General features: G+C 33.6%; 1 protein-coding gene across 1 annotated transcript; it reads left to right on the top strand.

Annotated features, from left to right (window-relative positions):
- Window positions 1–8,937: 8,937 nt before the first annotated feature.
- LOC122302981 (probable indole-3-pyruvate monooxygenase YUCCA7) lies at window positions 8,938–11,371 on the top strand. The gene is made up of 3 exons (XM_043114491.1): window positions 8,938–9,686; window positions 9,791–10,162; window positions 10,882–11,371. The coding sequence occupies exons 1-3, from the start codon at window positions 8,988–8,990 to the stop codon at window positions 11,107–11,109; spliced, it is 1,299 nt and encodes a 432-aa protein (XP_042970425.1). The 5' UTR covers window positions 8,938–8,987; the 3' UTR covers window positions 11,110–11,371.
- Window positions 11,372–13,215: the final 1,844 nt, after the last annotated feature.

The raw sequence follows: 13,215 nt of genomic DNA, 5'->3' as shown, positions 1-13,215 counted from the left end.
GTCATGAAGAGAAGGAGCATGCGTATTTTATGCTAAATATGTAGTGGGTTGGAAGACAGGTCCGAATGGAGTGGAGAAGTGCATGTATGCATTTTGTGTTGGGACACCTCACAGACATTATGTAATGTAAGACCTACCTTATAGCTGGGAAGGGTGAAATATTAATCTCTTGCAGTGGAGATATATAGCCTTACATATATCTATATAACCTCTACCTCTTAATTATAATGTATACAAAACAGCCAGTGGTGAAGTTTCAACAGAGAATTGTCTGACTTATCTTTATAAATTCCAAAATTATTTAGCAACTGCACACGAGGCTATTTTTTAACCTTTAAAAATACTGGGATCTTACATCCTTAAACTAGACTTCTTGTCTAAAATGAACGAGGTTGAGATGGATTTCAAGCTTAAGGCTCTGTTGTAAGATTCAATTGAGATTAATTTAGTTAAGTCTAATTTTAAGTTGAGTTTAATATTCATACACTCAATTCTCAAATCACTAAATTCATTTCAATTTAAAATCTCAGACTCACAGTATTTTTCAACTCAACACATTTTTATATATTAGACTTACAACATTTTTCAAATTTTCATAAATAGAATTAAATTTATCTAAACTCATTTTAGATGGGTCTCATATAACTCACTCTACCTATTTAAATTACTACTATTTATAAAGAATTTAGCATAGCTTAACAGCCTAAGTTGGGCTTAAATGGAAAATCCCCAACTTTGACCTTAAAATTGGGTTGAAGTCGACCGCGCCCGACCGAAACTAAAATTTTGGTTAATGTTCGGCAATTTTGAATATATAGATGCAATTAATCACACGGGCCAACAGAAAAAGAAAAGAGAAGATCAGGAATCATGAGCGCCACTAATTGTAAGCTATATAAGCTTGATAGATGTAGAATTGAATTTGAAGAACTCTTGTGACCTGTACGTACGTACATTAAGTGTCTTGTTTTTGTAGTCATTAAGCATCATCAAACAGACACGACAAATTAATTAGGTTGCTAACAATTAGATATGAAGGGCCATAATATACGTTACGTGACCAACCTGTAGACTGCCTAATTAATTACCTAACTCAACCTAACATGAACTTGTGATCTGGCTTACATAATTACATTAATTTTTGCAATGCATGAAATTCATCTTCGTCATAGAGATTTCATTAAATCTCAATCATTATTTTCAAATTAAGTTTATTGATATTTTATGATATCATTAACAACAGTACCCAATCATCCATTTTGCAATATTTCCATATATATATATATATATATATTATATTGCATTTGTTTTTCAAACTGGAAAGTTCTTTTTTTTAAAAAAAAAAAAAAAAAGAAATTAAAACAAATATAAAAAAACTAAGGGGTTTTGGAAGTGGCTTGAGTACTACCGATCGATGGAGTTAATCAGTAAGCTTGGCGGCACATGATGCATGCATGCATGCATGGTGGTCTTATATTTGGAAGATTGTCATTAAAACCGTTTGTTGAACATGACTTCGATCCTCAAGATGATCAGTACCAACGGTCTCATGACCCAACTCTTCCAATTACGACACTCACGTGATCACATGTCTTCCCACGTTTCACATCTGATTCCCTTCCACTTGAGGGAACAAATTTGACTACGTCTTTAATTAATATATATACGATTTCAGTTATTACAGTTATGGGAGTTGGTTGCTTTTGTGTGTTTGTATATATATATATATACACTAGTAAATGGGCTATGTGCAAGGCACATATGCCCTGCGAATATAGGACCTGGGATCGGTAGTTAGCTAGAAAAGTATTATAGAGGACCTATTTGAAAAGCATTATTATAATAGTATTTTTTGCACATAAATATTTGAAATTTCATATTTTTTAGAGAAATTTTATATCATGATATAAAGAAATAATCAACTATTTTAAATAAAGTGACTGATATAAATACATGCAATTCATAGATAAAAAAAAATAGTATATGAAACAAGTTTTTCGTATGCAGATATTAAAGAGCAATATATAAAACATATATCTAAATTATATTGAAAAGTATTAAAGGAATTCTTTAAGGGTAAGTTCTGAATTAGAATAATATGTACATCATAAAAGTTTGTTAAAGTTAAGGAAACATTATTTTTACAGTACGAGAAAAATATTTACATCTGTAAGTCATATCGTTGTTTTAATTATGGGATGCATAGATATCACGTTAAATTTTGTGTGTTGTACTTGTTTTTTAGATTGAGAGAGACTCAATTTATCTCATTTTATCACTATAATTTTTATAAATTTTAACACAAAATATAATACAAAATTTAAATTTTCAAATCTTAAAACAATAATAATATTAAAAATTAATATTATAATAATATTTTAATAAATTTTCAACTTTCATCTCAATTGATCTCATCTAAACTCACTATCTATATCAATGACAAGATACTTAAACAAAAATATAAACCTACAAATTAATGTAATTTCATAGAATTCATTAATTCTATTTTATAATAAAAATTATTTTATAATTTAATATAATTTTTCATAATTGACTAAATTATTTTATTTATTTAAATTAATAAAAGTCACACCACTACTTTAGTACTGCATGTCGTGATGAATTTTTTGTTATTTATTACTCGGTACAAAGGTGGGTCTTAAGGCCATTTATTCGTTGGATCGAGACTTTTGAGGAAAGTAATTATAGGAATCTGGAAATGTATGCAAGGGCAAAATGAGAATAAATATTGTAACGTAAAATACTGTTCGTTCACGGATTGACACTTTTATATATAAGAAGATATACTAAAATGTCTTTTTATTGATAAACAACTAAACTTCGTAGTTGGTGGTTAATTTATGCGTCAAGCGACTAATTCAGAAGCATGCAAATGGTCCAGTTTCCTTCTTAATTAATATATAGAATAAATTGGAATCCATCAAGGATTTTAATCCCGATCATGAAGGAGATCGATCATCTGTTGGATAATTGATGGTAGACCGACAATTTGATTCTGGTATAATAAGGTGGTACTGTTGCATGTTACTGTTCAAGGACGAACAATACGTTATCATGCGCCGACCACCTTCTAAATTAATGAAGTGCAATATTCCATGGATCGAACAACATTAATAATTAATTAATTATATATGTTGTTTCAAGCACGCTTGACCCTGGGGGGTTGATACGAGGCATGATTTAGTGCTTGGACTAGGGCTTTGGTGCATCTCGCTGAAAAAACATCTAGCTAATTAATTGGTTGAATAATAGTTTTGCCAATATATATTAGCTTGCTCAGAATCTGCTGCATGCTGCTCGCTGTTAGTAAATAGTAATCTCTCTCTCTCTCTCTCTCTCTCTCTCTCTCGTGCCTAGTGCTTATCCATAGTATTTGGATGACTTAACAGAAATAGACCTGATTCATTCTAACGTCTTCACAATCTATCGACCTCATTAGCAGAATCTATTTATCGAAAACTGTGTCATTTATATTCGGAAAATTACACACGCACATATATACATGACTAAACCCAGTTCCACCCTAATTAATAACAAACACATCATTAATATATAACGATATATTATAATTATATTGTATATTATATAAGAAATTAAGGAGTTGAATATCAAACCCTCATTGAGAAGTGGAAAAGGATTGTTGGATTGTTCTAATTAATGTGTGCGAAAAAGAACCAATGATTGATTTTCTTAGGCGCAACTAACGTACGTTTTGGGTGATCACATGCAGTGTATTTGATCAAACGGATCATGATGATTCGTTTTTATACTAAACTTTCATAAAGTAGAACAATATATAATGTCTATCATTTTCTTCTGAAGTTCTTGATCAGGCGAATATGGCACGGCGCAATTAATTTATAGGGAAATGTTACATATATATATATATACATTATATATACTGGAATGAATATATATATATATACATATAGCACTTGGGTTCTCTTTTTAATATAAATACATGTCATGCGTGTATATTACAAGAATATTAATTACTATAATCTCGCAAAATTCAAGACGCCATGCAGTAGTAATCGGGCCCAATAATTAATGAGATAGTCTTTCTACGTATGTAGCAATAAACCTGATGGTGGAATATATATGTGTTAGCTAGTTGTTGTCTTATTGGACGTTATAAATTAATTATTAGATGCATATTATATATAATATATAATATATATTTATATATATAATGTGTTATGGCTTATAATCAGTAGATAATTTATTAAGGCATATATATATATATATATATTTATATGTGATCTACATGATATATATGCAGTACTTAGAGATGGTTCGTGAGAGCATAAATACAGAGTCGCATCAAGAGATCAGAGATATCACAAAGTCAATTGAAGGCTTAATTTGTGGTATGGAAATCGAAATAAAGTCTTCTTTATATTTCTTGGCAACGTGTTAGGGCAAATGATGCGCCTACACTTATGATCATCAGTAAATTAATTAATTAATTATCACCCAAAAAAAGAATATATTCATATCTTTTTTAAACCACAAATTCGAAATAAAAAATAAACAAGAAGAGATAATTAAGGCTCCCCATAAATAAAAATCAAAGATGCAGTGGTTGAAAGAAAAGTTAAATAAAAAAAGAAAGGAAATTGAATCAATTATTAAATTGGTTAATTATAGCCTATAATTTCTTTATATATATATATATATAGTGTAATACTCCAATTGGTGCAGTACTAGAACTACTACTGGTTCTCAATTCTCAACTTTCTGACTTTTTAACATGAAGAAAAAACATTACATGCATGCATGATGAAAACTCGACTCACTAGAAACAAAGACATGCAGGATCAAATTAATTAATTAGCAGATGATCAGTATCTCAAAATAAAAAATTAAGTTGCAAAATGGGTGCGTTTATGTATATAATATGTATATTATATATATATAGCTAGGTAGGTACGTAGACTAAATTAAACGCAATCATAGGGGGCCATCTTTTAAGCATTAATAAAACAAAACATCGTATATTTATCAGCTTGTTCAACCCTAATTATGTAACAAGCAATTATTGAGGCCCCAGTCGCAAGATATATTGCATGTATGCGGATCAACTACTTCAGTCCCGAAGAAACTCCTCCTTCACTTAAGAAATATAAATATAAATATATATTTATATATATGACTTGTTCCTTCGATCGATGCAGCTTATACGTAGCTAGGCTCCTGGTTTGGTGTCCTCAGTCCACCAATACCACCAAGTTAATAAAGAAAAACGATATAGTAAAATAAAATAGTAATAATAATGCTTGTAGGCAAGTAGCTAGGCGGCCTCGGTTTGATGAACTAATTGGGTGCTTAATCGAAGCAAAGCCCTCCACTTCTCGAACCTCTGATAATGTTGGAAGAAGTTAAAAGATTAAAAAAAAGAACTGTAATCCATGCTAGCTTTAGAATTAATACGTACGTAGCCACAAGGAATGTTGTTAGGCCTCGAGTTACATACAGGCCAGCCAGGCCTCTCCGAATTAACTGGATGATCTCAGGGGCCATTGCAAGCTAGCTAGGCTGCATGCCTAGCTTGATAAAGATAAACCACAACTAAATCTCTATGAAGGGTGTGGATTCCGATCTCTATATCTTTCTTTCATGCACGTACACACATGACAATTATTAGCTTGCACAAAGGGATGCGTGCGCGCACTTGCATGCATGCATAGATATTTGTCAATTTTCTTGGAGAGTCCATTAGCAACTTTGGAATCATAACCCTCAAAATACTAGAATAATAAAGTGCCTAACAAGATCAGCTAATATATATATATATAGGTACACCTCCTCAATTTTGCATATAGAAGGGATTTACTTTGTGAAACCAAGGTTTCATGCACGTGAGGCACCTCCTTTTTCCCCATGGCATATATCTCTATCCTTGTGACCCCATTGGCCAAAACACAATAGTACTGGGCGTAAATGCCAAACACTGGGAAGAATTGAAATTGCTAAACCAAGTGTACGTAGGCTGTATTCCACACAGACACACACACGTACACATATATATACGCCATACAGTTGTTAATGTATAATTAGTTGGGAAACTTAATTGACTTTCGTGGTCCAAAAACAACATGTTCCAATGCAGAACAACTAAGGTATACATATATAGATGGTGTGGGCCAAATTCCGATATATATATATATATATATAGAGAGAGAGAGAGAGAGAGAGAGAGAGAGGGAAAGGGGAAGAGGAGGGGGGGGGGGGGGGGGGGTGTTTCACGATCAGCTCCTGCTCCCAGCAGGTAATTGCAAATCATGTGAAACGATAAGGAATGCAAAACGAGAAGGTTGCATTATCCTCATCAGCCGAAACTTCAAGTTCAAGTGGATTATTTTAGTCAATTCTGGAACTTAGGTATTGGTCATGTGTATGTAGGGACGTCCTAGCTAGTTGCTTAAACTCGTTTTCCAACATGCAGTTAATCCTATGTACTCAACATCATCATTTTTTTTTTAATATTATATTAAAAAAATCCAACCAATTCTATTAATGTAAAATTAATAAATAAAAATGATTACATAAATTTTTTTTGATATAAATATATATAACCTTTCACAATGCTTGTTTTCGTAATAATTAATGAAGAAAAATCTGGCCGGTTCAGCGCTACACGATTTTTTTTCTGCAATTAATTCCATCAATGTCATATATTATAATTTATATATTATATATATATATCTATTTAATTAACTATTGATTTGTTTTTTTCATTTCCGAGATCCCAACTTGTGAAAAAAAACTTCTGCCATTTAATTAAAAATTTATTTTTCATTTAAATCTTCATATATTGTCAGCATCATTTACTTAATTTCAGCCATCCCTCGTAAACATAAATATATATATATATATATATTGTCACATTAAACATCAAACAAAAGTGAACTTATGTAGACACTACAAGAAAATTAAGTAGATACTGTCACTTATTTCTTATAGAATGATTATATCCTGTTAAAATGAAACTATTTCAGCATGATATAGTTAAATTCGCAAAAATTAAATAGTAGTAACTGTCTAATTTTTTGTAGTGGTACTTTCACTCCACTTGATGATCTTAATTACTTTGATGGGCCTATATATATATATACACACACACACGTACCGAAGGCTCAAAGAATTAGTTTACGTTTGATTGGTCTAGTGACTCGTATGATCATATCCTAGATGATCATCTTCCAATATTATATATGGCGATACGTTCCATTCCACATGATCAATCTTTATCAGCAAGAAATTTGGAAGTAAAACTGTGCATGTCAGCCCACATATATACACTCATCCTGTACGTTTTTATTTCTGAATTATATATAGGAAAAAGTTTGTTTGCTGTCTGGGTGGTATCGCTCAGGTATACAGTTTGGAATTTTTTTTTTTTTTACTTAATAATTAAAGAAATGATTTTAAATATTGTATTGATATATATTTTTTATTTTTTAAAAATATTTAAATATATTAAAAAAATAAAAAATAAAAATTAGGCATGGGCGGCATAGTACGTAGCCTTGCCCGAAAAGTAGAACTAGTGCGAGGGAACCTCTGTTTGTCAAAGAGCGGTACGAACTCATGTACCAATATAAGAAGAAAAACCCCGGGGTACGTAAACTCGATCTTAGCCCCTTTTTTTTTTTTTTTTTAACAAGATATTTTCAAATATTTTCCTATATTTTTAGATATTTCATTCTAAATATCAATCAAAGTACAAAATACTTCTCAATTAATGTAAAATTTCAATTTTTTCATTTAATCATTATCCAAACATAAAATTCAATATAAAATTTTCAAACTTATAGCCAAAACACAAAAACTAATAACACTTTTTTAAATTTTAAAACAAAAATAACATTCAAATATTTTTTTCACTTTATAATATTTTTATTTAGCTTTTTCTCAATTTTTTTAAAATTCAATAAAACATCTTTAACTCAAACTATTTCAATAATAACATTAACAAATAATATGAGATATTCTAATAATTAATATCCAAACTAGCTATATCATCACATGAATCTTATATAATTATGAGATATCAGATCTGCTAAAACATGCATGCAGTCAAGGTAGGTTTGTGCGATGTACTCAAACTGTATCGTTACAATGTATTCGACCTGGGATCAGACAAATTAAATGGTTGGGGTTTCCAGTAGTGCTAGGTTTGTAGGGGGTTTTATCTTAGGAACCAACCCTTGAAAAGAGGTTGCTCGGCCATGTGCTTGCCTACTGGAAGCTAGCCATTGGACCAAATAAGATCAAAGGAGTATGGATAGTAGGTTTGGTGGTCAAACTAGGCTAAGTCGGAAGAGAACAAAAAAAAATAGGAAAGGTTGACCAAAGAAGACTATCCTATAAAGGCATACAGAGATAAAAAGTGACACGAGAATTTAGACCCCAAAAAGAAATAATTGGAGAAAATTAAAAAAAAAAAAGAAAAGAAAAACAAATTAAACATACACATGCATTGATTTCGTATCAGTTTTGTGGGTTATGAATGTATTATTTTATGTGGCCTCTAGATGTATAATAAATTAAGAAAAAGGGAAGGAAGGCGGCCACTAGCTAATTATCATTTGAGAATGACCCTCAAATCATTTTCAAATCCCAATCACATGCAGCTGCAGCAGCTCTCATGGCTATGCCCTCCCCTATTTAAGCCTCCCCATCCCTCTTCCCCCCTCCACATACATACACATCACTTCAAACAAATTACATTTTGTTCCCCTTCTCCATTCCTCTTTGTCCCATCTATCTTTTCACATAATTAGATCAAACTAGCTATAGCTAGCTAGCTAGTTCGTTCATTTGGTAAACAACCTTCTGTTATCATCTTATATTCATTCAAGTACTGCCATTAAACTTTAATATCTCGATCATCTCTCGTATATAGTATCACTCACCAATATCCGAAAAGCCGCATACATACACGTTCTCAAGTTTCAACCATGATGCGAAACAGTTGTCTGAGTATACCACCAATGGTTCCAGCTTTTGAGCATGAGGGACTTCTTGCTCCCCGATGCATATGGGTGAACGGACCGGTCATAGTTGGGGCTGGTCCATCGGGTTTAGCCGTTGGTGCTGGCCTTAAAGAACAAGGAGTGCCTTTCATTATCCTTGAACGAGCCAACTGCATTGCCTCTCTATGGCAAAACTGCACGTATGATCGACTCAAGCTTCACCTCCCTAAACAATTCTGTCAACTACCCAAATTCCCATTCCCAGAGGACTACCCGGAATATCCTAACAAATATCAGTTTGTCGATTACCTAGAATCATATGCGAAACACTTTGATATAAGCCCACATTTCAATGAAACAGTGCAGTCTGCTAAGTATGATGATACTTTTGGTTTGTGGAGAGTCCAAACAATTAGAAAAAGCAGCTCAAACCCTTGTGATCAAGTTGAGTACTTTTGCCGGTGGCTCGTGGTTGCCACTGGTGAGAATGCAGAGAAAGTGGAGCCGGACTTTCGGGGCTTGGAAGAGTTTGGTGGCCATGTCATGCATGCTTGTGACTACAAATCCGGCGACAGCTATAGTGGGAAACGTGTACTTGTTGTTGGTTGTGGGAATTCAGGCATGGAAGTCTCCCTCGATCTTTGCAATCACAATGCAGAACCAGCAATGGTTGTTCGAAGCTCGGTGAGTAAAAGACATGACTACATAAAGATGGCTATTCTACGACCAGTACTTTTAGTTTTTTCATGTTCACCTTATAATAATGTTAATGCTACTGTGTTCCACAGGTTCATGTTATGCCAAGGCAAATTCTTGGAAAATCAACTTTTGAATTAGCAGTTTTGTTAATGAAATGGCTGCCACTTTGGCTTGTGGATAAGATATTGCTGATTCTTGCGTGGTTCATTCTTGGGAATGTGGAAAAATATGGTCTGAGAAGGCCATCGATAGGTCCTTTACAGCTAAAAAACACTTCAGGAAAGACCCCTGTGCTGGACATTGGTGCCTTGCAGAAAATTAGATCTGGCGAGATAAAGTTGGTCCCTGGAATCAAAAGGTTCTTTCCCGGCAAAGTTGAATTTGTTAATGGAGAGGATTTAGAGATTGATTCTGTTATTCTGGCAACAGGGTATCGCAGCAATGTTCCTTCATGGCTAAAGGTAACTAATTTTTCTTCAAATGGTTCCGTACCTAAATTTTTTAGGTTCACCTGTTAAGATCCATGTGACCGTTATGGACGTTGGGCTATTTTTATTAGATTCTTTTATTAGTTCCCATTTCTTTTTTACTGAATTTAATAAACTTTGCTTCAGAATTTGGAAGTGGGGTCAGCTTGTTATTTCGGTGGTTTCATTGTCTTATTTATGAGCAGAATTTAGCATGAAAAGTTTCTTCTGATATCCACTTACCCTTTTTTCCCTTGAGTGGGAGAAGGCATACTGATTACTGAAACAACGGGCTGGGTTGTTTTGTGCCCACTCTCTCTTTTTCCTTACCTTCACTACAGATAAAAGTTCTCTTAATTTAACTTGAAATAAGAATATCCATTTAATGGATCCTTTTCTACCATCCGGCCCCCGTTTTCGTTATCTCTTTCCTGATTTATACGCCAATGGTTTCAGAAACAAGCAGACCCTGTCCAATGGTTTCTGTAAAAATCTGACAATCAGACCCCGTCACTTATTTTCCCATTGTCTTTTCTTTCTTTTATTCCTCGTGTACCTGCCAGATTGCTAGGTTGTTAGATGGCTTGATGTTTGCCATGTGTCTTTATTGAAATTTCCAAACGTTTCTCTTTCTTATTTCCATAATTGGGATGGCATTTTCCAGAAAGTAAGCTCACTGTCTAATGCTGTTTGAGCATATTTGCATTGTACAGGAATATGAATTCTTTTCCAATGATGGACTTCCAAAAAATCCATTTCCAAATGGGTGGAAAGGCAAAGCTGGGCTCTATGCAGTTGGTTTCACAAGGAGAGGTCTCTCTGGTGCATCTTTGGATGCCATTAGCGTGGCAAATGATATTGCCAGGAGCTGGAAAGAAGAAACAAAGCAGAGAAAGATATCTATTGCATCTCGCCATAGGAGATGCATTTCCCATTTCTGAAGCCTCAGCCTTACTACTGATGAAAGTGATTTTTGGTCAGCTTTGTTGCTTTGGTTTGGAGACTGATAATCTGTCATAACTGATTCAGTTTGTGTAGAGAATAATTTAGAATAGCCCTCTCCTCGGGACATCCCAAATGTTTTGTGCAAATAATTGGGTGTTTCTTGTACAAAGGAAGATGAGGCTTATCATCTTTCAAGGTCTAAACATTATTTGTATCTTAATTTTTTGTAATCCAAGTCAAATGAGAACTCTCTCTCTCTCTCTCTCTCTCTCTGTGGATCCATGTACTCACTAATAGAACCGATAGGTTTCTCTCTAAATGTGACATCCGGGGCCGAATGTATATATAGTCGACCCCACTATACCAACATCAGATTTCTCTTCCAAATTTCAGAATGCTTACGTGGAAAATGGATTTCTAGGCTCTTCACGTCATGTTGCCCTGCACATGGCTACAGCCAACCAGACCGACTCACAGAGAAGAGAAAATATATCTTATCTTTGAACAGTACAGCAGAAAAATTTAGTTACAAGCATAATTATGCATTAATTTATTGTGATTGATTAAAAAGTAAATTTTATTAAAAATAATGTTAATTTAGATTTTAAGTATGAAGGAATCAATATTGATACGCAGATTAATACACAGCTTTATTTATATGTAGCAAAACTCAAATGAAAAAAAGGACCTCCCAGTATTTATATCATAGGGATGAAACAGCATCAACTTATAACCAATGGCTGTAAACCAGTGCTTGCCATGTGCACGCACTCCCCAGCTAGAAATCACCGCCCATGAGCGAGGATGTCAAATGTTATCAGCAAAATAATTATATTTTGTATCTCAATACATACACATCATACTCATTTTAATTTAATTTTTTTATTTTTTCTATAATAAATATAAGATAAGTAAAATAAGTTAATTAATTTAATAAAAATAAAATAATAACAATAAATAATTTTAAAATATTGGGATGAGACTTTTCAATTCCCAAAGCATCTGATACGACCTGTCCAAACTCATTTTCTTCTTTTCTCAAATTCCTCTGTCAGGGGTCAAAACATACCAACATTTGTCTAATTGAAGAAGTTCGACTCTACGGTTCCAACTCTACAAACCTCAATCTCCGAAACCCATTAAATTATTTTAACACAACATTGGAGAAACAGTTTCATTTGTGGAACGTGAAAGTCATGTGGGAAATTGTGAAATGATTTTTCCAAGAAGCCTAAAATTCCTGTTAAAACTAGCTACAAGAGATCTGGGGAAAGTAATCTGGTCCCTGCCAGTCCTATCCAACCATATTCAGCTACCCTTTTGCAACTTTCCTTTTATTATGCAATTCATCTCCATGTCTGGTCTGATTTAGCAAGAAATAGTTTCCCACTAGACAGGCTACTCTTGTCTTTTAGATATGGAATTTGGAAGGAAAAGACAACCAATATGAGAACACATGCCGTTGATTCAAACGTGCAGAAAGGCTCTAACTGGATGGCCCATCTAAAAATCTCTTCACAACCACAAACTCATCAATAAAAAATGAACAAGAGATAATCAAAGTCAGCATCAGTGTACTACATAAGTAATATATTCAGTGGTTCTCTTTCTTCAAGTGTATTGAATCTGAAGTAAAGAAGCATAAGATTGAGCGCTTGAATTTCGTACCACGTTCAGACTGCAACACAGGTTCTTCAACCGTTCATTTGTCAATTCCCCCACCAGAAGTTCTAAGGTTCTCATAAAAACCTGCACCCACAAATACAGACATCACTGTGACTAAGAGAAGGAAACACATGGGGTGGCCACCACCCACATCTTTTTCCTTTCTCCTCACCCAAAGCCCATTCCTTCATTCATTTCTCTTCCTGTTCACTGAGGATGGACCGTAACCTTTTACCTTAATTTGGTCTGCGCATGCTTATGTGCGTGTAGTGATGTCGGATGATATTGATTAATTGGATTGTGCGAGCGCATTCCACAGGCACAGATGAGCCTCGCAGGGTCACGTACTAGGTCAACTTGGAATATATTAACAATTATATATTTCGAGCAAGAGAGAAGTCCTATTTTTTTTTTCTTTAAATGAATAATGTTTCTCT

This window comes from Carya illinoinensis, chromosome 1, assembly GCF_018687715.1.
Source record: "Carya illinoinensis cultivar Pawnee chromosome 1, C.illinoinensisPawnee_v1, whole genome shotgun sequence".
In the NCBI taxonomy this organism is placed as follows: domain Eukaryota; kingdom Viridiplantae; phylum Streptophyta; class Magnoliopsida; order Fagales; family Juglandaceae; genus Carya; species Carya illinoinensis.
The sequence above is the reverse complement of the archived record's forward strand: the minus strand, read 5'-3'. Positions and strand labels throughout refer to the sequence as shown.

Excerpts from the sequence above, each read along its gene's own strand:
- LOC122302981 (XM_043114491.1), top strand. The coding sequence starts at position 8,988 with ATGATGCGAAACAGTTGTCTGAGTATACCACCAATGGTTCCAGCTTTT. Across the intron at positions 9,687-9,790 it reads CAATGGTTGTTCGAAGCTCG|GTTCATGTTATGCCAAGGCA; the intron begins GTGAGTAAAAGA and ends TGTGTTCCACAG. Across the intron at positions 10,163-10,881 it reads ATGTTCCTTCATGGCTAAAG|GAATATGAATTCTTTTCCAA; the intron begins GTAACTAATTTT and ends TGCATTGTACAG.